This window comes from Athalia rosae, chromosome 2 (assembly GCF_917208135.1).
Source record: "Athalia rosae chromosome 2, iyAthRosa1.1, whole genome shotgun sequence".
NCBI lineage: Eukaryota > Metazoa > Arthropoda > Insecta > Hymenoptera > Athaliidae > Athalia > Athalia rosae.
In genome coordinates, this window is record NC_064027.1 from 5,469,590 (window position 1) to 5,497,350 (window position 27,761).

At 39.8% G+C, this 27,761-nt stretch overlaps 1 protein-coding gene across 1 annotated transcript in view; it reads left to right on the forward strand.

Annotated features, from left to right (window-relative positions):
* Positions 1-27,761, forward strand: part of LOC105684555 (microtubule-actin cross-linking factor 1) — a 144,592-nt gene that overhangs the window by 39,354 nt on the left and 77,477 nt on the right. The window contains exon 2 of the mRNA XM_048650672.1: positions 13,548-13,609. Coding sequence (XP_048506629.1) covers positions 13,548-13,609 — 62 coding nt within the window. The remainder of the gene's footprint in view (positions 1-13,547; positions 13,610-27,761) is intronic.

A 27,761-nucleotide genomic window follows, 5' to 3' on the forward strand; every position in this document is an offset into this window, starting at 1 on the left:
TTTTACAAAATTTCGATGAAATCGAAAGAACCGTACAGCTGGCTGTCGGACGAGACGAGAAGATTTTTTATCTCCGTTTCGTCGTTTTTGTCTTTTAATTCGTCCGCTATCTCGTCCCGGTCTAATTAGCGATTAATAAATGACGATCGTTATATTACTGTGAGAAAGTTAAATTTAATTTGTTTTTAATCGGTACTTTGTTATACCAATTCTGATACCACTACGCCATATTTATGTGCGACAATTATAACGACAATTAACCAATTACATGCCGGCCGCTTCCGACGCTGCTCAAGTCTTTTCTTTTCCCTGTTAATATTTCAATTACGCAATTGATATCGCGATCGTTGATCACTTTCATCTTCGTTACGATGTTCCATTTCGAGTATTGGATAAATTTTTTTATCAACCGATGGTCAGATTTTTTGTAATTTTTTTCTTTCTCTTACTTTATCTCTTCCGTAAATCTACAGACTCTCATTATACAGTCCGAAGCCAGCGACGTATGGGTTGAAAAATGATCCAATAAAACACACGTTTTGCAGCCGATCGAATCGCAAAAAAGGAACAAAAAAAAAAAAAAAAATTGTTCCATTGTTTCTCATTTTTCATTTTACATCTGTGTTTGTTGTGAGGACGCATATAGAGACGGCCCACGCTACACGTACCGTTGAATTGATTAGCTTTTTTCTATTTTTTTTTTTTTTTCTTTTAGATTTAAGAACATAATTCATGAATTAAATTATTAACAACCGATTAACAATTTATGCCACCTATACAGAGCGGAAATTTTTCACTAATTTTGAGATGGGTAAGAAAATATTGAGAAACTATGCATTTCTTTAGGTTTAGTTTTTTCTTTTCTGTTCCGACACCCGGTACACATCGACGATGCGTTCCATACGATATCGTTGATGCCGATAAGGAGCATCACTTTTTCGAGCGAAATGACGTGCGTTCGATTTAATCTTCGATCGATATTTGGTATGGAAAAATGTCGAGTATCCCGTGCCTCAGATTCTTTAATAATCGTCGTTATACGAGGCAGCTTTATAGCGCTCCTCGACGTCGCAAGGAGTCACCGTAGACGCTGTGTGCTCGTGCACACGAGTGTTCTAACGACGGTATTTCAAAACTAGAGCCATTTAAATATCCTATATACGCATAAACGAGATGCACAGATATTTCACCTATACACAAGTCAATATAATTATCGGTAATTAACGCCTATAGTCGATCTCGTCACCCGTGATGTGTCGTAATAAACTTGACGCGTGTATACTTTACGGTAAAGTCGGTGATTTTCATTCTATTCGATTATTTGGATTTGGAAAAAGTTTTTTCAACTTTATTCAAGTAGCGTTACCAAATCGTCGCACTCGACTTTGAGAATAACCTGTGTTCGACAATTCAAAATACGCCGACATTAATTACGACTAATATGAAATTTTATCGCAGTTTTACTTTCGTATTCCGCACTATGAAATTTTATTTTCAAGTCAAAACTATATTCGCACGGCGAAGTTTTACTGCGAAAGATTCATTACGAGATATTTTTATTGAGTATGAAGACACTTACTCACTTAGTTAGTTACTTACTTACTCACTTACTTACTTAATGCTCCTGATGTTAACTCGCTTCAAGTTGTTTGCTTCTCTCTCTCCCTCTGATGGCCACTGGGTACGCTGCAGCACCCGGTGGTTTCAACGGGGAAAGTCTTGAGACGGATCTGTGCGACTAGAATTTCAAATTAGCCTTGCCTAGGTCATTTACGTTTTTCATTTTTTTACCATTTACGAACAACTCGGAGGTGCCTATTTTTTTTTTTTTCTTTCTTTCTTTCCTTCTTTTCCCCTCTTTTACGTACCCTGTACCACCCAAGTTATCTCAACCTAACATGTCATCGTCAAACATGCATAAGTTGAGAACCAACATTCCGGTAGGACTGAACTTACCCCTAATTATTTTATCCTCACTTCCAATAAGGTCTTACATTTTTCCACGGAGGTGCTCGATACCTGAATTCGGCAGGTAATGCGACCCGAGCGCGGAAACCGAAAAGCAGACCAGAATCTAGCTGTAACGTGATGTCAAACGGTTCAGTTCCGAATTCTGACGATGTCGTGAGATTTTTCACCATCCCGACATTTTGAATGACCGTCTCAGGTATCTTTTCGCGACTTATTTCTGGTTTTGATTTTTTTCCCTCGAAAAAAGTATGGGGAAAAATTATTATCGCACGTAGGCCACACACGTGCGCTCAGCGGTCGGTCGGTCGGTCGGTTGATCGTGGGGACAAATTCAGGAGCGTGGCGTCTACTGACCATGTTATAATTCTGAGAAACTTGGGATTATCATAACTGAAATGCCAAAGAAACCGGTTGAGTTTAGTGCAAGGAAAGGATCGCTTCGGTATCTTCACGTATACGTATCATATACATGTGTCCCGATGAATTTTCAACTCTTGTACCGTACACGCGGTCGTCGTACGGATAAAAATTTTTACGTTCTTTGGGCGTGGCTAATTATTATTAGTACTTTTATCGATCGGATCTGCAGAGCGATCGCGTAATTAACGTTGTATCCGTATGATATTATCACTTTATTATCTACGGTAGATTACTCGCTTTGCACGTGAAAAAAAAAAAAAAAAACAAGGACGTCCACCCGATCAATAATATACATGTGTATTATTTTTGCAATATTATTTGACAGATATATTGGTGCTATATTTGTGTGAAACAATAAACAAGAGAAATTTGCTACTGACTTTCGAATCCGTTCGGGTCGAGTAGCTCATTTGTTATACAATTAAAGAGAGTGAGTCAGGTGTTAATTAATGTTTCGTATGAATCACCTAATTAATTGACTGTGACCGCGAGAACAATTTTCGCGCTTCGATCAATTTGAATCATACATGCTGCAGTTGTATCCCAAGTTGTATGGACGTTCAGTGCCTAGATCACCAGCACTGTAAGCGCGCACTTTATGTTCGAACTCAAGAATCCGTATCTGCAGGATAAATTGATCTTTCCATCGAAATGCTCGCTGATTATCGCCAATTTTTCACTTTTTGGACCAGAAAAATGGAGATATCTCGATGGGAAAAATTCGTAGCTCAATTCGACCAACGGATTCGTGTTCCTAGGGTCAGAACACATTAGAAAAGCATCATTCGATTGATTTTGAAAATACTTTATTTTTGGCCCAAAAATCGAAAAAATCCAAAGAATCCTTGGATTTTTGTCGATTTTGGGTCGAAAAAACATATTTTTTTTTATATGCTATTCTTATGTATTTTGAGCCCAAGAATCCGAATTCAGAAGTTAAATTAGTCTACCTATAAAATTAATCGAGTTATCGCGAATTTTTCGCTTTTTTTAGCATAAAAATGGAGATATCTCGAAGGGAAAAAATCGTAGCTCAATTTAACTTCCGGATTCGTGTTCCTGAGGTCAAAATACATAAGAAAAGTGCCATACGATCAATTTTTAAAAATAAAAATTTTCGGCCAAAATTTGAGATTTTTCCAAGGGGTACCCCTTACGATTTTTTCAAATTTTGGCCAAAAATTTTTATTTTTTGAAATTGATCGTATGGCACTTTTCTTACGTATTTTGACCTCAGGAACACGAATCCGTTGTCCAAATTGAGCTACGATTTCTTCCCTTCGAGATAACTCCATTTTTATGCCAAAAAATGCGAAAAAATGAGGATAACTCGGTCATTTTTGCAGATAGATCAATTTTTCTTCCGGATTCGGATTCCTGAGCTCGAATTACATTAATATAGACTAAAAAATCAATTTTTTATTTTTTAGCCCAAAAAGCTGAAAATTGGCGATAACTCGGTCAATTTTAGAGATGGATCAATTTTTCTTTCAGATTTGGATTCCTGAGGTCAAAATACGTAAGAAAAGTGCCATACGAACGATTTTTAGAGTACTTCATTTTTGGCCCAAAAATCAACAAAATTCCTTGGAATTTTCGCGATTTTGGGTTGAAAAATCGCCATTTCTAAAAAAATTGTTTCATATGATATCGTGATACATTTTGAACCTAGGAATCCGAATCCGCTATTCAAGTCGATCGAACCGATTGAGTTATTGCTGATTTGTCGTTTTATGGAGCGAAAAAATTTAGGTGTCTCGTGGACTTTTTGATCTGCTATTTAAAATATAACGATTCAAAAGGCGCGTGACTCATTCGCGCATATCGCTTCCCGATACCCATCAATTCGTCATCATCCCACATCTGGCAATGGCGATCATTGATCGAAAGTTGGGGTCGATAGGGAAACGCACGTCGACACATTTATTAATATGCTCCACGTGAAAATCTGTAGATTGTTCGCTATCGTTATCGTCTCTCGCGGGAACCGTTCGATTTCTTTTTTTTTTTCACAAACACTGTCCGTACGACTGTCCCGCTCACTATTTTTACGCGCATCTTATCATCTCTGTTCTCACTGTCATTCAATTTTAACGAATCCATTTATCTTCCCTCCCTCATACCTACTCATACTTTTTTTTTCATCTTACTATCTCACTAATTTAGCAGCGCGTGCAGTTGTTTCCCCAACGGTGAACCGGGTCAGCAGCTTGCTAGCGCGAAGTAGAATAATCAGCTAACACAGGAAACAGGTGCGTTGTCTTGATAGGCTCACATGTGTACAGCATTTACTGCAGATCGTACACAGTATCGAATCGGACGTTTAAATTTTTACAGAATTTTTCTATTCGAAGAACAATATTTTTACCCCGCATTTTCTTTTAAAGAATTTCCCAAAATTTCCCCAACCTATTTTCCTGCAGTATGTGCTGATATTTTCCGCGATTCGAAGGACTGTGCCACTCGTCTGATTCTCGTGTCGTTATAGTTCGGGGCGCGTAAGGTAACGCACGTGATGCGTATGACCGTTGGCTCTAAGTCCCCACGACCTCCTACCTAATATCCTTACCGCCGAGGTAACGAAGATAAAGAGAAATGTATGCTGGCCACGTGCCACGTACCGCGGCAACGGAATGAATGCACGGCTTTGTTTGAAACACGAAAACGCCATTATACATATGTATAACTTACATGTACCGTACCCTACGCTCAATATACTACGCGCATGTGATATGTCAGACTTGCGGATGTATCGCGCATACCTCGTAGGTATACAAACGTTATGTGTACCCAGGTAAATATGTGTAAATGACGAAATGAAAAAAAATGACATAGCAATATCGATGGAGAAGTTCGCTCATTCCGAACGCAAAAATTTATTCATTTTTATGTAATATTTTTGGCGATGGCCTATGAAAATTAATTAACCGTTTTTTTAATCAGGATGGGGAAACACATCGTTATATGTAATACGAGGTGTTCACTTTCGAGTGAAACTGCGTTATCAGATCTTTCAGATAGACATAATTTTGATTAATTATTTTCGATTTTCTGATTCAATGCTCGTTGAAAATTTGGCAATGTTTTTTCATTTTTTTATTTTTTTTTCACACCAATCATTCCTGTGTTACGTGCTTGGAGAGTAGAAGACACTTTAATTCATCACTCTATAGTGCGTGTAACGAGACGTATGGTTAATTAGCTCTGAAGCTCTGATGATGATATATCACGTGCTCGAGAAAAATGAATTCGCTCGAAACTAAAATAAATAGCTTATGTACGCGCATAGGTGTACGTCTTCGTTACATTATAACTATCTATTATTTATACACTTTCCCGGAAAGCTAATCTTCGTGCTCCTCAAACTTCACTCTGGAAAAATTCTGTTTGTTAAAAATATAAGGAGTTACAAAGAAGAGAAAAAAAAAAAAACGAAGAAAAAAGGAAGAAAAGAACGGACTGATGAAAATTCTTCACATGTCGATATCACGTCCGTATCGGCGTAAAAATAGAAAAAATTTGTAAAAAAAAAAAAAGGAGAAGGTTTTGTTGTCCAAATATTTGTTCGTCGAACGCACAAGTTTTGTGTGTACCTTACAAACTAATTTAGATTTAGAAAAAAAAATGTTCTTCGTTCATTTTCTATTTTTTTTTTTTTTCTATCTTCTTCAAACCGTTATCGTTATTAAACTCAATCGATACTATTTCACACGCGTTGTACGCGTAGTTCGATAACGCCCTTATGTCGGATGGTTCGATTCCTCTATTTTTTATACTCCCGAGTATATGTCGATGGTTTACGGTACGTGAAGTTGAACGAACGCCCTTAGCAAAGAGAAAATTCTCTGAGAATTTTACCCATAGGAATTTATACGGTTCTCGTTATCGCGTCGCTGCTGCGGGGCGTGAGAAAAATCTCATGATCGAATTACGACGAGCCGTCGATGATCTGTAGTGAATTTACGATCGCCCAATTCGTTTGAGAAAGTGCAGATTGTCGAAAATCGTTGGCGCAGTCAGTAGTCTCTTCTGCTGCAGCAGCTAATTCGCTCGACGGCGTGTTCTCGGGTTATTACGATTACAGATTTTACAAGTACACCACATAAAATTAAACCTTTGAAGTACCCGGTTGAAAGATACCATTCAACTCTTTGCCTCTTCAACTTTATAGTCACGACTATTATTCCAACTATTTTAAGTGATACGCGTACATACGCCATGCACACGCGCGTATATCTCTGTACAGATATATTTCAGTACGAATACCCATACAGATTCAAAAAAATATGACTTCGAACTTAGCGGTGCATCATTTTAAAATAACGGTGTTATACCGAATTATTTTTTCAACTTCAATATTCTTCCTGTCCATCATAATTTTTTTTTTTTTCTTTTGTTGTATCTCATATTAATTGGCCCGCCTTGAAACCGCACAGTTATAATTTTTAATGCAAACGAAATGACGGAATTCTATATATTGAGGAAAAATGCTGTTTGTTAAGTAACTATAATTATGTAAGTCCGTCAATGAGCTTGCGTAGTAACTGAACTGGTTGATTATTTCAATGGTTTTATGTACACATAGTTGTCGCGGATAAGACGGTACATTCGTAATGGTGATTGCTAATATGAGCGCATTCAAGTATTCCCGTTTTTGTATGTAATGGCGTCATTTTTCTCGTTTATACGCGAATTGGTAATTACAATAAACACGTGTACGGTGCGTTCCGCGCGGTGATTTCATTTATTTAACAAAGTTTTTACTGGCGGCTGGTTTTACGGTCTCTTAGATCCGTACGATGTACGAGTTATCGGAAAATGCAATCATATTTTACCTTCTCGCGGAAGGACGCTTGAATTTCATCCACATGCACAACCGCTCACGACCAATTGTGACATGGTTATAAACTTTACCAGATTTGATACGATGCGATCTGCACCTCAATATAAACTTGAAATTCACGCTCGTTGTTTATCTGCTTTCAAAGAGACCAGCCGCCCATCTGCACCATGTATAATAATATTGTGCGAGATAATGAATCTGTAATTTCACGATTTTGGATTGTGATTTCACGATCGCCGATCAATGATAATATTACGTAGTTCGATCTACAGATCGATTGCTCGGATTAATAAAATGTGAATTGCGCGCGTACGCGTGCACTCACCCGTCTATCTATATGTATAACTTGTAACGCATCGCGAAGGTGTTAACTTATGAGGCAAAATGATCATTCCTGCTCGGCGCGAGATCGACCCACGTATATCACACCTATATGCTTAAGGTGGCTAGATTTTAACAAAGAAACGATAAATTATTATTTATTCTTTTTTTTTGTTTGTCTTACATTTGGTACAAATTTGCACAAGATTTACGTAATTTTTTACGTGGGCGTATAACGTGGGCAAACTTAGGGGCAATAGTTTCTACATTACCAACCGGTAGGTCAGAAATTATCCGGCTGAATTTTTTTTAAAAATTCATTTCGTCATCGACGACGTCGTGTCATCGCAAAAAAATTTTCTCACCTCCGTTCGTTGGCGAAGAAGTGGATCGAAGAGAAAATATTTGAAACATTTTTGATCGTATAAAATACAAGTGAACTATTTTCGTTTTACTGTTTTGCTTTTCTTTTACTTTTACTTTTCCTTTTCCTTTTTTTTTTTCGCTCTTCCCGAATTCGACCTCCACGCGCGGGTCAAAGTAGGATCTACTCTCGTGTCGCAGATGCCGTTTATTCGAAATGCCGGAAAACCTTTTGTAGAACCTCTGCCAAGAAATATACGAACACCTCGCTGCCAACTTTTGCGCGCGACAGATTTATACACCCAATACGTTTGCCCGGAGGATGAAGTTAATATTCCGCCAAAATCGTTGGGACGATAATCTCGAGATCATTGAAGATAATCCGTATGACTTACATTAATCGTTCCGTGCGTATAACTTAGCGCGTCGCGCGACTCGAAAATTAAAAAAAAACAATGAATTCAAAAAGAAGTAAAAACATAGCCAAATTCCAAGTCCCGGCCATTTTTCTTGCGTACCTATTGTACAATCTTGATCTCTTGAGGATGAATAAATTGATCGAAACGCGCGTATATTTTCGCCTAATCGAATCCCTGATAAAGTAGTATGAGGTAAATCGCGGATCGCGGTCCAGGTTTACCTGTAGACTATGTTGTACCCGTGTACGGGTGATTTGTTTATGATTCGTTATAAATTTCACAAGCGCGTGCGTGTTATATGTACATATGTAAATTTGATTCACGTGTATTTGTATCGCATCGCGTATCGTGTATCGCATAAGCGGCAGCAGCTTATTCAGGGCGAAACGGTTGTTATCGTAAATCTCCGTCGTCGATCGACGTCCGTGCAACAGTTCGGAACGAGAGGTATATATGAGATCGGCGTAAGAAATGCTAATACGAAATGCGTGAGCTGAAGAAAAGAAAGAACAAAAAAAAAAAAATCTTGAGATAAAAAAAAATAGGCGAAACGCAAAATCGGTACAGTAGAGTTCACGAGAGTGAGAGAGAGAGAGAGAGAAGAGGAGATTGAATAATGAAAAGTGAATAGAGAAGTAAAAATAGAAAAAGAAAAAATAGAAAAGTATCATATCTAGACACCGAGAAAACAGAGACGCTAGTTTTGTCGCCGCAGAATTTATTAGCGATCCCGGTTATACGTATATACCGTTACAACTTCATTCAAATGCAGACCGATCACGGGCTTCCATTTACGTCAAGCATCGCGTTGTCGTCAGTTTCTCCGCGTAATACCTTATCGTTCGTGTTGGCGAAACTTGTACTTCGCACTTGTTCTGCATAAAGTCATCCTACGATGCTGCGGGCGGGACTCGGATCTTCCCAGCGTGAAATCTGACGGAAACGAATGAAAAATGAAAAATCAATGAATTAAAAAAAACAAATATTGAGCCTCGCCACGACAATTTGCCTGGAAAATAGACGTGATTTTTTGTCTTGTCATATCCAAATCATTAGCTATACTTTCATCGACTTCATCTCCCTGAAATGAAATGAATAGAAGTAAAAAAAAAGTGATGATAATATTAATGAATTGATAACATGCAATCGCTATGAGGTTTACCGTTAATGAAAAACGCAGATGCAATGTCTGCCGCTCCTTTTTTTTTTTTTTTATTTTTTTTTTTTTTTTTTTTTTTTTTTTTTTTTTTTATTTATGGTGCATTTGTTTGGCGCCCTCGCATGCTTCGTGTGGGAAGAAGATGCATTTTAATGGTCGGTCGGTAGCATGTCTGCATTCATTCATCGTTTTAATGAAAAAAAAAAAAAAAAAAAAATTCTATTTCTCTTCTTCTCATAATACGTACGTTTCAGAAGTTCATTTATATATTATCACGATCGTTTTACAGCTAGTTTTGTATGTACACATATATGGTACATTTTATTTTATGCGCAGAACAGACAAAGGTCCACTTTATAAGCGAAACCGCGCGAATTTTTCCTCGGTACATAACAAACTTCATCTTTTATCTCTTTAGGGCTTTTGAAGTTTATTTATTTATTTATTATGATTTTTTACACCGAGGCTGGTTGTTCGTTGTATTTCAACGCTGATTTACGTATCCGTCCGTCGACGTCTGTTGAGAGGAACTTTTAACCGTTGATTTTTCTAAAAACTTTGACTTCCTTGACAAGGAGAGTCGACGTCCGATATCATCTCATTATAGCTTTCTCGTTACATATTATGTTACAGCCGTTATCGCGTTGAATTTATATGGAGATTTTCACGCCGATCCGATTCACCGCAACCTTTGATCTCCTTCGGCGTAAAAGAGAAATTTATTTCATATCAAAAGCAATCTCGAACGATCGTTAGAAAATAATGACGAAACGAAATACCTGAGACGTCCGTCAAATACATAAATATATCATATTATTACTAGCGATTCGATGTGTAAGAACACGCGATCATCCGTCTTCCTACTTATTCTCTTTCTACTTCTCTCCTCTCGTTACCACCGTGGTCAAATGACTGACGGACATCGGTACTGCCTAACACCCGTTAAAAAGAATAAATGAATAAATAATATCGTATATACCTATACAGAGATGACTCTCAAAGTTGAAAAAATATCATAAATAAGATCCGTTACAGCGTGAATCATTCCCGAAAACCGAAGAAACGTCCGCCTACGCGTGTCACGCATCGGGGAAAAATTGATGCGCTAAATTTCGTCGATTTTTAGTTGTTAACATTCTGTTTTCCGTATAGAACGAGTCGGATTCGGGCTTCGACGGGATCGAGGAATTCTTCAAAAAAAAAAAATCGAATCGAATCGTCTCGTTTCGCGAAAGTAAAATAAGCCTTACGGTAAAGTGCAGCCGTAGCGCAAAGCAATGAACTTGAAATGTCGTTGACATACGGAATAATGTTTGCCGGCGCCCGTACGTCGAGTGAAGTGTATTCGGTACACTTCTGCCGCCGTTGCAGCAAAAGTATCTACGTACTCGAAGCTCGCGGGTCGGCACATGGCTGCGATACGTTATGATTATTTGTCACGAAAGTTACGTCCTCTGCACTCGAACGCTCGCTTCTCATGGATTACGATATGGTTACGGTTATAGGCGTAGTTACGCCCGTACCCGTACCCGTAACCATATCACCCCGTACGCCACTTTGAACTATTACACACGGTTACGTACCGTGTCGTAAATGACCGCGGCCCCCGTACACGGGACATTTTCACGCGACGACGAACGTGCTCCTTACAGCCGCACGGCTCCACGATTATTGTCGTTGTATCTTTCAAGTTTTCTGATTCGCGCGCGACGCTCTTTCTGACCCCGAACGTCGTCCAAGAGACGTGTTCGAAATTCCGTTTTCATTTTCCAATTCGCCTTCAGTTTCTCGGATTTTCAATTTTGGCAATCGCCGTTTCCTCCCAACGATCTTGAAACTATTCGGAATCGTTTCGCAATTTTTTTTTTCGTACAGACTCACGATCAGTTATTCAATGCCATTCGTTACATATATTTTTTTAACATTCCATAATTTCCTCTACTTTTTTACTTTGCTATCATCGCGACGCGTTTATTGAAATTTAGCGGCGTATACCAGATGAAAATTGAGTCATTTATTACCATATAATATATGTATGTAACGTACGTTACGGAGACTGGGATAAAAATTGTACTCCAACTCGTCGCTGTGTACAAAAGCCGTGACACTCATCTCGTGTGTGTAATAGAGAAAAGAGAGAAAGAGAAAAGAAAAGAAAAAAAAAAAGAGAAAAAATAACGAGGCATTGCACGTTGCGAGGGCGTTGACCACTTTATAACACCAGTTGTCAGCATCTTTTGACATGTCGCGCGGGGTCACCGTGTTAGTTTAATACATAAAACGCAAGATTGAAAAAACAACCGCGGTGCGGGCTTACGAACGAATGAATCGAAGCTGTTCTTCCTTCTCAATTCATTTCCCTTTCTCGTTTCAGAAAAATTATAAACAATTTCGAAAACTGTGGGAAATTGGAAATTTTCGTCGGGGGGGGACGGTTCATCGTTCCTTCGTAAAAGTCCATCGCCTGACCGGGTCAAGTTCAATTTATTGTCAGTTGGAGCGATCGTAGGCCCGGTCAAATAAAACTATAACCATTGTACGTGACTGCAACGAATCGTGGGAGTGAGCGAACGAGGTCCATTATATCTGGTTCGGCTTCGTGAATCCCTCACCGTGCGCGTCCGCTAAAATCGCTCCGTTTCATCGTGTTTCACTTGGACGTTATCATTAGTTTTTCTCAATAAAAATCACAACGCGAATATTCGCCCGTAATTCCGGCGAGTTGCAGTCCCTCGATTTGGCAAGAAATGCAGTCGATACCACCAACGGATGTAATATCATATCGACGGCGTAATATCGGGATTCGCGAATCCGAATCCTACCCGTGTTCTGAAATTCCCGTGCATTGCTGTCGCTTCTACGCTCTCGTACGGAGAGTAGTAGTATAGACATCGGGAAAGGATCGATCCCACGTTTCTATTTCCTGTTACGACCTACGCCGCCGCTCATATTGCAACTTCTCGTATTTTATGCCGGCGCAGCAAGCCCTGCACCGTTGCACCGCGATAAAATTACAAAAACACCACTGGAGGAGGTATGCGCGCACTAGCTCTATACCCTCCCCCCTCGCTCCGCGCCCCTCCCTGCGTTCGGATGTTGGAAAAATAGAAAAAAGGAAATAAAAAAAAAAAAAGAAAAATTATTATCACCGCATGCAAAGCGGCGCACCGTATATGTGCATGCACGGAGTCGTGTGTACACCGTAAATATGTGACTGCACGGTCGCGCGTTAGATAAAGATGAAAAAAAAAAATATATATATATATGTATATACATAAATATACTTAAATGAATAAATGAAACGAATATGTGTAACTTTTTATTCCTCACTCGTCACGTAACGTATATGTTGCATGCGTGTACATTCCAACAGCTTGTATATATAATATTCATTGAATTTATTATGTTACGTTTGATTTTATTTGATTAATTTTATTTTTATTATTTTCTATTTTTATTTATTTTTTTGCTTCGTTTCCTTTCACGCGTTGCCCATCGTTTAGTACGACCCTGTTCAGTCGAACGCCTTAGCCTACGTTCCGGCTATTAGATTACACGTGTTAGTGACGTCATCGGTAGGGTTACATTACGTTACAGTTCGGTAGTAGCGTCGGGTCTACCTGTGCGACGGTATCTGTAGGTACGCATCGTTTGTAACGTTTCTACCTCAAGATCCGATCTTTTGACCTACAAAGAATTAAACGTCGTTATATGTATTACGAGTGCATAAATTTATGGGTATATATATGTATGGGGATTACGCCGTACGTACGTACGTACTACGTCTGGCGATAATTATCGCCCGCTGTTCTCATTTTGTAAAACAATTAACGAACTTAGATGCCTTTGGACGATTGTTAAATAACAAATTATACGTAGATACGTATATACATCTATTTGTTTTTGTGTCTATTTTATTATACCGCTACCATTTGCTCGTAACTATTAGGTATATACTGTATGCATATCACACGTTCATTTATGTGCCTCTGTATAGTCGATGTGAAATTTTTTTGTTTAATAATCTTTTTATTCCATTTTATTTTTACAGACGAACGAGATGCCATACAAAAGAAGACCTTCACGAAATGGGTGAACAAACATTTGAAAAAGGTAATTGAACATATTTTTTAAACAATTTACGATAAGTACAGATCTACGAGTGCGTAGAGAGAAATTTATCTCGATGCATTGTCCACGTGTATTTTTCTATTCTTTTTTTTTCCCAAGATTCCTTCCCTAGGTAAAAGGTATGACCGAGGAGACAGTTGACTTGCAGTGTTACGAGACACTGCAGCTGCGGTCTACACTGAATAAATATACATTTTTTTTTTTCTCAATTTATTTATTTATTTATTTATGTATTTTGGATTTAATTCGATTCTCATAGTCAGGTGCGCGCGTGTATACGGGTAATAGGCATAGAGGAAATGTTGTTGTTGCATCGCGCAAAATGAAACGCGAGGCAGCATCGGGAGCGCGGTAGCAAAAGTATAATATAAAGCCAACCTTCGATTCCCCAACATGTCGACGTCTCAACCATCTGTTAGTCGTCGTACTGACTACATATTCATGCGAGTGACAATCGAGATATAAAGTACCTACGTATATAGAAAATTCCGTAAACAACGGAATTTATTATACCCGAAGATAGATAAAATGGAATATTATACCGGCGGATAAATTTACAAACAATTATGGGGGACTACCGTATGATTTCCTGATTCGCGAGGATCGATTGCAACGTTGAAAAAAGAAAGAAAAAAAAGAGGTTATAGAAAATCATCGTCAGTCTGCAGCGACGATCCGGAATTTAATTTTGCTTTTTTTTATCAACGAAAGTAGAAGAATAATTTTTCCAGCCTCGAATTAACGGTTCGCTTATATTATAATCCGAAGTCTGACTCCGGAGGGAGAGAGAAGAACGAAGATAAAGATCGAGATAAATCATAGAGACTCGTTCAACCGTGAGATAAAGAAGTACATGATTTATTTATAAGTGCAAATAGTTGCGAGAAAACGATATTATACATTTTAGAAAATTATTACCGTTCCATAGATTATAATATCGTACGTATCAATGTGCGAGCGTTGAAACTTATGTACGCTCTCGATTGTACAAATTTATTCATTCGTTATACGGCGCTGCTAGATTTTCCGTTCCATTGCGATCGAAGGGTCGCAAATTCGATTTATTTTTTTCTCTTCATTTTCTCCGAAATAATCTCCGAAAGGATTTTCTATTACTCGTCCAACGATTGCTTAATTTTCGTTGGTTCAATTACTCAATTTTCACATACAGTTCGATGAACAATAATTGACGGTAAAGTTTATTTTCGTCACTCTTGATTCTGTACGGACTTCTGTCTCACCGAAGATCGAAGAGAAAAGTAAAAAATTTCTCTACGAACGACTCGCTGATTTAAACGTCTGTCGATACGAGTAATCCGATTCACAATGGGAGATCGATCGATACCAGCTGCTCTCTATATATCCGCATCCCATCCACCTTATTAAATGCTAGAAATCGTGGAACAGGCGTAGAAGCGGCTCGACCTGGTTGCAAAGTATTGGGTTCGGTCGAGGAATACCTGGATACGTACCTAGACCTCATTTGGTCCGATAACGACGAATAAAAATCTCCGTTCTTCCGCCGGTACGGGTAGATTCTTACGCGCGGCGGTTGATGAATAATGTGAGAAGATTCGTGGATATATACTCGCTGAAATTTTTATTTCCTCTCTCTTTCTTTTTTTTTTTTTAATATCCTCCGTCTCATTATACGCGATGGGAAATATTCGATGCAACGAGACAACGTCGCAGTCATCGTCGTTTACTTGAGAAATCGTGTCTTCTTGTGATTTTTGCCACACATACGCGTAGCCGTACTTTCGATCTACGTGTTACAATATTATCGCAAATATTATGGAGATTCGTATACTTATACGTGTAGCTCATATATCCGGAGACGTGGCGTCGTCGTTCCAGATTTTCACGTGAATCAGCGCAGCGTTTCTTTTCACTGTGTAATAAATATAATACGCGTATGAATATACGACGATGATAATGATAATGATAATGATAATGATAACAATCACGACGATGATTATCGCGTACGTACAATACCTAGTTATAATTGTGCCGAGGTCGTTCTTAAGTTCCTACCCGGCAGAACCGCATTCATTATAATGTATTGTGTGTCTCGGGCTTATAATATATATATATGTATGTGATATAAGGTCATTACGCACCGTGAGTATATCAGATTAATTCGAACGCGCGCGGAAACCAAAACGTACGTTGAATTTCCTTGCGGATGTTGGCTTTCCTTTTAATCCCTTGCCACGTAAAATTATATACCGTGATTTTTAATTCGCTGATCTCGTCTATTGTGCGCTCTAATTTTTTTGGTTCGTTTTTTATTATACATTATTATTATTTTTTTTTTTCTGTTCCATCGATTCAATTCGCCAATTTTTTTGAAACTCTGTTACAAATTTTTCTCATCTGATTTCTCAATATCTTCGGATGAAACGGACGTACGGTCGTCCTCTCGATGTTTTATATACGGCGAATTAAATTTTAGGACGAATTTTTTCTCGAGGCAAAACAATGTCCAGACTCCGGACGTTTCGTTCACTTCTGACGAGGATTATACATATACATATAGGTGGATGAGAACGCGGCAAACAGGCAGGCGGGCAGGAAATAAGGTGTGGGCGAGGAACGCGCGTTCCAATCTTTGTCACCTCAGCGAAACCGTTTAAACGTAGGTTGTTGTTCGTTGCCAGGCTTTCCAACCACGCCTAATTCGCGGTCTCGAGGCCCACCCACCTTCGTTCGATCGCTGAAGCGGTCGAAGATGAAGAAAATTTTCGCTAAAATATCAAGGAACGTCGTCCGCGCACGCGGACACGTCCACATGTAGGAGAAATTTGTCGAGCATTTATTTGTCGCGCAATATAAACCGATCGGCGGTTACGTGGCGCGCCGCTACGCGAACACGGGGTCCCGTCCAAGCCGAAGAACGATCCGCCCGCGTCCGCGATGATCGCGTAGCCGCCTCCTTTCCCCTCATCCTCGTCGTCGTTGATGTGACTTTAATACCGGAAATTTGGCCTTGGGCCTAACGCAATATATAGGTTTCGTACGTTGCAGGTACGCGTTCGTTCGTTCGTTCGACGGCTATAATCTCGGCGCAGGGTATCAGGTTATGTACTCGTATTGTTCCGAGGCACTTGACCGTGTCCTCATACGTAGACGTCGTCAGGTGTCTTTGCGTCGTCATCGCGGACCCGCGGAGAGCCGCCGAGCTTCCCGATACCGATTTTTGTTCAACTCGTTTTCCCGCCTGTTTCCCTTCAGAATTTTTCGCCAAATCATTCGTTGTTTTTTTTTTTTTTTTTTCTTATTCTTTATCGTTCGCGTTGCGGGGCACTCGACGCGTAAAGAGCTCGCCGAAGGACCGTTTCTTAACGGAGAAAGTTTTATCGAGCCTTTTAAGCGGCGCGACGCGATATCTACCCTTCGAAGGCGGACGACTACGACGACGAACGCGACGAGGATCGCGACGACGACGCACCGTTCCTTTCAATACGTTTCGTACACCTCAGTTTCTATCGTACGAAGATCTTTTTCGCGGACAGACGCTTTATTTGGACAGGACGACTCGGGTGAACGTTATGTATCATATGCAAAGGTATATCCACCGGTGGTTTTACGACGTATACAGTACGCGTCATGCGCTGCATTATTTCGAAACTTTGAGAAAATTATACCCAGGATATGATCGTGAAAAATGAATTCAGTTTTTTATTTTTCGGCAAAATTCATTCCATCGCGTCGTAGTATGTAGGTATACCTACGATGTTTCCTGTGCACGCGTATCGGCATTGAAGTCACCCCGCGCGGTAGCCGGTAATTTGCAAATCGATTTCTGTATTAACGACCCGGCGACGCGCCCTCCACTATACGCTTATTAATACCGCCGCTCTTACGGAAATTATCCCATTATCTAATCACATCAACGCTAACGCGGAATTTCACGTGGAAGATTTTTCCTACTCGGTATATACCTATAGGATCTCTGCGCATGATTTTCCAACGGTTTTTCTCTCCTATTTTTATTTTCCTCCCTTCTGCAGTGGAGAATTATCCGCAGAGTAGCTATACGGCTACTGCCGCATCGCGGTGCAAGCTACTCTCGTTGAATTACAATAAGATCCCGGTTGCAGCGCCGAGAATTTGAGGTGTGCGCGGAATATATCCGATCAGGTCGCGATAAAAGTCGCGTTGCCGTAGGGGTGTTGTTTTTTTATTTCTCTTCTCCTCTTTTTCACACTTTTTTCTAACTTCGCGGAAGACTTTATTATGCGTAGGCGATTCGCTTGCACCGTATGCGGCTGTGCTACGCAGAAGGTATACGAGTTGCATACGGTGAGAAAACGATCTTTGGACTTGCGTCGCGCACGCAGGGGCAGATTTTGCAGAAATGGGCCATCGATTCAAGGAGAACCGGGTCCTTCCGTGGAACGGAGGTATACAGCCGAAGTTAAAAATAACCACGGGTAGAAGTAGGGGAGCGCGAGAAAGAGAGAATAAGAAAAAAAAAAAAAAAGAAAGGAAAGAAAGATCGAACCAACAACAACGTGAAATAAAAACAGCGTGTGCTGAGTTTGCTTTAAAAAATCCACTACCGTGACTCACGTGGTGGTTCTCTCCTACGGCCGTCGCACCGCAGCTGCCGAACAATGCAACCAACGCCTTACCAATGAGACGTCGATCTCCGGACTCCTTCGGGAACTCCCCGATTTTTTTTTTTAACGATCGATACATCTGGATGAAAAAAAGGTGACGGAGGTCGCGTCTTCGTCCGAATGCCTGGTAGATTTTTCGGAGTTTCTGGCGTGCGGCGATAAAAAAAGGGGGCGAGTTTAGCGCCTCGAGAATCCGGTGACTCGTTAAATATCCGAAAATGGTTATGCGGCGAGCGAGAACGAACGAAAGAACGTTACGTACGTACGTATACGTACGATATACTTATCGACGTGTTTTGAGAATGCCGCGCCCACGCCACATCTGCTTTTGAGGTTTCTCCATCCCCGCGAGATCTGCAGCGAGGCTGCCGCGTACGGTCCGTAACGCAATTTTATGTACCCTCTTTTTTTCCCCTTCTTGTTTTACCTGTCGCCGATGCCGAGACGTTGGCTGTATCGCAGCTTACGTGATATCTAAAAATGGAACTGGAAATCCGAGTTAAAAGGGAAAAGTATTTTTCTCCTCTTGCCTTATACACCTACCCATATACATATATATTTACTCCCGTGTACAGCCGCGTAACTCACCCACGAGTCCCCACGTATGTATTCGTCGTGTATGTACAGGTATGTACCTACGTACCTTCCGCGTCACCTCCTTCACGTGGAATAATATTTAAAAGCGTGTATCGGTGAAGCGGTGCAGTTGCACGCCGCGCCGGTGTGAAAGTAAGAAATGACCGTGTCCAGAGGCGACGTCGACTCCAACGTAATAAAACTGGTACCTACGATACACATGCACATCGTCGTATGTACTAATACCCCGTACCTATGTGGTATTATGCTTGAATGACCGTCGCGGGGTTTTCTTTATTTTTTTTTTTCTTAAACATTTTCTATACAGATATTTCGGATTCCTCACGTGTGCGAGTTGACGAAATCCGCGTCTCTCTCAACGATCACGTCGCCGATTTTCTGACCTGTTTCGAGAAATTTTTATACGAACGCCTGATCGAGAGGTCACTCCGAATTAACGTTTTTTTCACGTTTTTTTTCTAGTAGACGAGCCTCCTCCAATTTAACGCACGTAGAATTCGTATAGGACATATGTAGTGTACAGCGATGACGCTTGGGCTACTGGTTTAATTTTTTTTTTTTATTTTATCTTTTTGTGTTCTTTTTCTTATTATTCGGTGCAGGTATTGCAAGGAAATTATCTGCGTAAAGCTTGTGTCATTAAGTCGTATGCCCACCGCACGCACGATATTTCATTCATTCTTTATCATATTTAATTCAGTATAGGCGCGTGATGACATTTCGTATTCCAAACGCGTATATCGCACTCCTTTATCGATTCAATGAAATCCGTACGTATAGTGATCGCATGACGATTAGACGCATATATATATATATATGTGAACGAATTTATTAATTACCAATATACCGCGAACGAACGAGTGTGGATGGCGGATTATCGGTGTTCCGTTGAATTCGTTCTTCAATCTCCAACCAAAGCTGATTTCGATGGATTTGCCAAAATTAAGTAGCTGATCTGATCTTATGTCAGAAGAGTTTTACGATCGATCAATGAAAAGTGATACGTTGATCCGAAAATAATTTTATATATCTATGCGAAAATCAGATCGGGGCGCGGTCGACGTCAGACGAATAAGAGAAACAGGAATGAATATAAAAAGAAAGAAAAAAAAAAAAAAAAACCATAAAGTTAACGAACCATGACCTCTCCAACGACGCGATCGGTACGAACTCGGTACGCAAAAATTATTGCAGCGGCGGATGCGACGGTTGTTATAAATTACTTTTAAGCGAATTTCGCGGAACCGAGCGCACGTACAAATATCCAAAACTTTCTGTGGAGAGAGAGGATGATTTAATAGAAAATGTGGTATGAAAATGAGGAGGATTTGTCCGTTCCGTTTATACACAAGCCGAGGGCTGAACAAACATTTCGCCTCGCTTTGCCGCCGCTGTCGCGATTCCTTCTCATTCTTTTTTTTCATCATTTTTCTCACATCTTCCCATGTGTTATATAGGCATATATAATCACGCAGGTTGTCTCCTCTTCGTGCACGTTGTTTGCTTTACGTTGCTTTTCAGTCGGCGTACTTTTCTCTTCAACTTGTTCTCCCTTTTTTCTTCTCCTTCATTTCGATCGTTTTCTTCTTCTTTTTCTTCTTCTTCTTCTTCTTCATCTCTTCTATACCGGTCGATAATAGATGACTATGTAACCGCGCGCCGACATCGTGTACGTACCTCATACACTACCTCCGTATCTTTACGAGCGGTACATGTCTCTTTTTTCCATTTTACTTTTAGTTTTTCTTTTTCTTCACCACTCCATTTTCTACCCAGACTCCTCGTGTCTCCGTAATATTCCCACCGGTACGCACATCCATCTGCGTCTGAGTATTACGAAAACAGCAAAAATATTCCCCCCTTTTTTCATCCACATATCCCCCCCCACCGCATGCACAGGAGATTCTTTGTGCAAAGATTTTCGGGAAAGCGGGTTCTCGGTGCGTTGTGCGGCTTATACTAACAGTCGAAAAAGGGGAGGAGATCGCTTTGATCCGTTTCTCGTTGTATACTTAAAACTCGTTTGCTTCTTTTGGGTGAACGTAAATGTAAACGGGATTGTGTATATATTCTCCGAAACTTATGCCGCGTGTGCATCCACAGGGATATGGTAGGGGGATGGGAGTGGGTATTATTCGCGTCGCGACGATTGTAACGGAATCGATAATTTTTTAATCAAAAGATGGGATCGTTAGGGAGACGCTCAGATGATGTATATTTCATACCGATTGCGGAGCGCGATCTCGGAGAAAAAGGAAGACGGAAAAAGAACGAAAAACGGGAAGTAACGAACAAAACAGAAGAAAAATATAGTAAGAACGAAACGAAGAAGGAATAAGCTCGAGTCACGAAGACACAATGGTCGCGGAGACATGGGAACACGTATAATTTTAAATCACGACCATATATGGATAGAATTATCTCGTTAAAGAATTATCTCGAGTTAGCATCTATCATCCCGTATCCTGTCTCTCGCTGTACGTATTGCTATTACTATACCCCCTTGCGTCACGAGATGCACTCATATCTTCAAGGAATTTCTTAAGGCGCCCTCCTTCTATTATACATCGGTATAGCCGCTCACGCATAATCTATGCACATACCCATTACCTGCATGGCTAAAAGACATTCCTTTGCTTTTATTTTTTATTTAAATCGATTGATTTTTTTTTTTTTCTTTAATAACTAAAAATTTTGACGTGGCTATAAAAATTACTCCAATTCAACGATTTTACTATCGATGACCTAATTTTATTCGATGGATACCTTTTTTCAATTTGTTTATTCATATTTATTTATTAATTTTCTATTTCCTTAGAGTATGTATAACGTGAGCGCGGTAATAAAATCTCGATTTATTCCCAACGGCAAACGAATGGATATACACACACGTATACGTATAATACTAGAAGGGATTTCGATATTGACTGAGAGTTGGGGTTGTAATTAATTGAGTCTTTCGTCTATCCGGTATGTTTACCTATTTATAGAAAAGTTTTTTTAACGACCGTTTGCTGTCTGATTAGAAGACATTAGCATCGGTAAGGCTTATTAATCTCGGCCAGATCGACGAAGGACGACGACGTCCGTTCAGACGCAGACGCGTATATACCTATGTATGTACGTATACACCTATGTACACACTTTTACTCTTCTACCCCGGTCTCTATATACCGTCCAAACAAGGCAAGACAGCTGTATCAAATGGACACGACGTCGCGCCGCTAGGGAAAAGACTGATTAGCGGACGCTGCGCTGAAATCTAATCAATTTCATACGTTACATATATACTGTATACAATTCGCTACCGTGAACCAGAAATTCGTGATATATTTTTTTAATTTTTTCTTTTTGTTTTTTTCATCGCATACGTACACCGACCGGATATTTCGCCGCTGGAATAACTTATTACATACTGTAATTATGTTATTTCAAACGCGTCAAGTTTTTTTCTTTCGTTCTTTTTTTTTTTTTTTAACAATTATTAGGAAGACGAAAATTGGATTCGTTACGCGCATCCGACTTTATCATTATTTTATTCAACGAAAGATTTGAATAGGTGTATAGCTCGGTAGTTCATCTTTCACAGCAAATTAGCGCGAACAGCCGTAACTCAGTTTCTAAAAAAAAAAAATTTGAATACGTCGCGTGTAACACAATTAGTGTAACGACGGAAAGTAGAAGTTGACGAATTTGGTGGACAGGGGTTAAAAAAAAGTGGCGCTGATAATAACGGCGATAAAATTCGCGGCGTTACAGGTTTTAAATATAGATGTATACGTGTACGTGTATATATCTAGTGATAATTAAAAGTTACCGCTCTACAGAGTCGAATGATAAATTTATGTAAACTTTCACGTTTCTAGATTTGGAGACACTGTACGGTCACGTCCTCCTTAACGTATACAAATGCAAATTATACCGAGTAAATTAAAAACACAAAAAAACATTAAAATCCAAAAATGGACGGTTGAAACGGAGTATCATGCGTGGTATATATACGAAATTCAATTAGTTTATTTCATCGTACGGTCGAACCGGCAAATGAAAAAAAATAAAATAAAATAAAAAACCAACAACGAGTCAATAAATATGTGACACGAATCCCGCGGACATCGCAATTTATGGTGTTCGAAGAATGTGACGTACCTATAAAAGATCATGACGTTCATCGGAAGATCGAGAGATCTCGACGAACAATCGCAACGATCGTCACGGACCGGTGGTGGTGACGGACCGCGGAGAATCGATTCGATCGAATCGCGTAATAATTATAACGTAATAACCCGTATGCACGGTGACGTCTCAACTGTAATTTCCCGTACATACGCCTGCAGTGCCAACGCGTATGAATATGTACGTCGCGTATGGTAAACGGTGATAAATTTGCAGCGCGGATTCGTGTCGTACAAGTTTGATTGTTCCGCGTGTCGCGCGATACGGTTCTGACTTCCTCATGTCCGTGAACTTAGCTCCGCCATTTTTTAAATGTTTAAAAATGTTGATTGTGCCAGATTGTGCTACACTTGTGCTGCACTGTGCCGAAAAGCCCACGCCAAAATGACAAAAAATGACGAAAGTAGAGCCAAAAAAGGTTTTTTCGAGTAGCTCCGCCATTTTGGAATTGTCTAAAAAAATGATTGTGCTGGACAGTAAAGGATGCACTAATTGTTGTGCCGCTAGCGTATTTGCAAAAACTGCAACGGTTCTTGCACAAATCGAAATTTTCAAAAACCATCCTGGATAAACAAAAAATTTCTCAAAACCATGGTAGCTTAGATGACTAACTTGTGATGCTCATCGAAAGCATCAATTTTCACTCATGAAGTTTTGTTCTGAGTATCGCAGTTTCCGAAATAGGGCAAAGTCAAAATTTCGAAAACTGGAAAAAAAATGAAAAGTTTAAATCGTAGACTTGTGCCGAGTTGTGCTCGTTGAGAGCATCAATTTTCACTCATGAAGTTTTGTTCTGAGTATCGCAGTTTCCGAAATAGGGCAAAGTCAAAATTTCGAAAATTGGAAAAAAATTGAAAAGTTTAAATCGTAGACTTGTGCCGAGTTGTGCTCGTTGAGAGCATCAATTTTCGACCATGAAGTTTTGTTCTGAGTATCGCAGTTTCCGAAATAGAGCTGGAAGCGTTTCTTATACCATAGTTTCGTACTAGTGCATATTCAAGCATGCGCAAGGAACTATCCCCACTACTCTATCACGTATGCGGGACTGCAGTAGAGGCTGAAAGGAGCATTGCGACCTCGTCATGTACATGGTATGGTAGCCACAAGCTGTAGCGGAGCGACTTGGTTATATGCGTCAGCCTAGGCTTGCAACTTTGTATACATCTAGGTTCAGCTGGAAGCGTTTCTTATACCATAGTTTGGTACCCTATATTCTGTATAATTTTCATTTGTCCTTTCATTAATGTTTTACATCTATTGCGTTATTTAAAATTTCTATTTGGAAATTCGAACATATCTTTATCTGAGGGCTAGTTTGCACTGTTTTTATTTGATTATTCTGCTTATAATACGATTTTTGTCAATATAGCGCACCTCTGAGAAGTTTCGTATATTTGTTATTAAGTTAGCCATCGTGCGGCGAGTTATCGTTATTTCAGGATAGCTATTCGCACACAATAGAGACCGAAATCTTTAAAACTTCATAAAAAGCCATGACTGATAAGCCGAGTATCTCCAACCTCAAACATCTTTTAAGATTACCAGAGTTCCATAACGTGATAGAATCCGATGGACGCGTTGTACCACCAAGTTCTGAAATATTCACAAAAATATCATCAGTCATGGAATCGAAATATCGGCTTAATCCAAAATATATTTATACGATAATTAAAATGAATCGCTACAGTGTTTATTCTGATTTATTACAAGAGCGTGATATAGAAATGCCGGTAAACGTTTCCGTTGCTGATAGTAGCATTGATTCCGTGAATAATCAAAAAGTTACCGAATTCCATATCGATATTACGGATGTATGGGACAAAATGCAACCAGAAGAAGTCCACTATCGATTAAAAGGTCGAGCCCAGCGAAGCGAATTCAAGTTAAAACGAAGCGCATGGACTAATGTACTTTTTGAAGCGATCTTCCGTAAGACTAGACTTCCGTGTCCTTTAGCTTTTAAATCTGTAAAAATTTCTCGAAGCGGATTTTTTGCCACAGTTGTTGGTAATTGCCCGGAATGTCAATGTTCATTTTTCGGAAAAATTGTCAATGATCTGAAGGAAGGAGAAAAAATAATAATGGAATGCACGATTACCGATTTCGATCCTGATGCACAGCACAAGAAGAAGCGCCATTTGAAAGGTCAGGTAAGAGAAACTGTGGCTAAAGAATTAGTGGATAAGAATATGCTACCTTGCATATGGCGACGAAAAAAAGCTGATGAGCTAATGAAAATTGGTGACGACGAACCTCCCCATTTTTATAGCAGTGACGTACTACGAAGGGCAAAGTTGGAATATAATGACAGAGAGCTTGGTCTTCCAACGAAAGATTTATACAGTAATTTACAAGCTATGAAATACGATATAAAATATGAGGGAGCGATTCATTCAATTGGGTTAGATCCTATATATGTGCACTATTGGATAAAGGAGCAGCTTGCCATTTTTGAACAGTATCCTATGACTTTATACATAGACGCCACAGGATCGGTGATCAAGAAGGTTTTGTTACCAAATGGGGAATTATGTCCTCACGTTTACTTGTATCAAGCAGTTGGTCAAGTCGGAGATAAAACAGTACCCATTTTTCAGATGGTGTCCGCTATTCAAAACACCAATGCAATAAGTCATTGGCTAAATGAATTTCTACGTGTCGGAGCAATGCAAAAAGCCTCTTTCCCCATCCCTAAAGAGGTGATCACCGATTTTGATAAGGCTCTTTTAGGAGCTGTTAGCCGAGTGTTTGCTCAAAGGCCAAGTCTGAAGGCCTACTTATGTTTTAGTTACGCGCTGCTGACAGGAAAAACTAACGATGTACCTTCTCCTTGCCTCTTACGGCTCGACATTTGCCACTTTATAAATATGGTGGCTCGGTGGAAATGTTTCGCAGGAAAACCAGCTAGGGTTAGGCAGATGTATTTGCGTTCTATGGCCGTACTGCGAAAGCAGGAAACCCTCGCAGATTTGGAAAACGTTGCCAAGGCAATATTTACACTTGCGCTCAGCGAAAACAAAGGGCATGATAGTCCAGCGGAAAGAGCAAGGTCCACGCTAACAGCATGCATCAGAGCCACTGACGGTAAATACTCAGCCGAAATACTGGAAATCGAGGAAGCCGAAGGACTTGACGAAAAACCTATGGACAACAGTTACTTATCAGGAACTGATATTTGGAAATGGGCCGACAAATTATACAGCGAATGCCTTTTGACAATTAATAATGAAACCACGGATCTTGACGACGTGAACGGTTTTTATTGTCATGCATTTGCCAACAAATTAAAATCCTTGCTTCCATACTTTCCTTTATTCAGTGAAGTAATGCGTAGTGTATACAATTATGGATCCGTCAATGCAACATCTGCAGCCGTTGAATCTGAATTCAACGATCTTAAGAATCGTTTATTCAAAAACGTCGGTCTGCCAATGCGGATCGATAAATTTGTAGCAAGACACATTGCTTCTTTTCCCGGTAAATTAAAACTAGCAATGGCAGGTCGGTATCACCAGAGCGATTTAAATGAACTGACTGTCGATAGGGACTGTGCACACGATGATTCTGAACGGTCTACGCATATCAAACAGATTATGATGGATCTGACGTGCAACGAGTCCGGACAAGCACAATATATGCTCGAAAATACCAACTGTTATTCGAACGAAGTTTCGGAGGTTCCGGATGTTGCTGAGCGGGCAATAATTGATGGAAAGACTGACAATACGCAAATTGAGATAGTCGCCGAACTGAAAGAGGAACAAAATTGGAGAAATAAAAATGATAGACCGAACAAAAAATTTAAGTATACTGAAACTAGTTTTCATAACATTCCGGATGCTGCTGACCGAACTACCACGGACGAAAAAGTCACTGCAAAAAAATCGATAAGACACCAAAATAATCGACCAGATTTGAAAAATGAAAAATACTCGGATATGAGCAAAAAGAAAATGCCGAATACATATTTTCGATACACTGATCCGTGTCCTGATTTTATATCATCTGATGCAAAATATACGAGGTTGCCACTTATCGTGAATGCCAACCTTTGTCCATTCATAAGAGACGGATCGAACACTTTTATTATATCTAACACCTGCGGTTACGATAGCTTATGTCAGATCCTCGGCATGGCAGCATCGATCAGCGACATTTACCGTGAAGCAATCAAAAAGATGCAGTCCAATATATTTGCATGCGTGAACACCTTATTATCAGATGGAGTATGTGCTAAATTATATCGTCAGCGTGCAAACGTACTACGGAACTTGTCACAGCTCAAACCGGAAGTAAGACGCAACGGCGTGATAAAAATAACTGGGAATTCAACGCTTTATAACTTGGCTACTTATTTACTCGAAGATGACCCGAGCTGTGTGGAGAATGCCGAATGTTCAATCTGCGGAGTAAAAAAATCAAGAAAATATCCCGTGCAAACCACTAATTATAATGTTATATGTGAAAACGGAATTGGTCACCTGGCGCAGGCCATCGATCAAAGTAGAAGCACTCCGAAATTGTGCTGTGGAAAAATTCCTGATGTCAGGATAACTTACGGCCCACATATAGTGTGTGAAATAGATACTGGAAAGTCCGATAAAACAGCGTTACGTGATTTCCCTGATCAAATTCAACCTTCTCACGCACAGAATTATAGAATCGCTGGCGTTATTGGATACGAAGGTCCCAGAAAAGTTAATTCAATGGGACACTATATCGCATATGTCAAATCT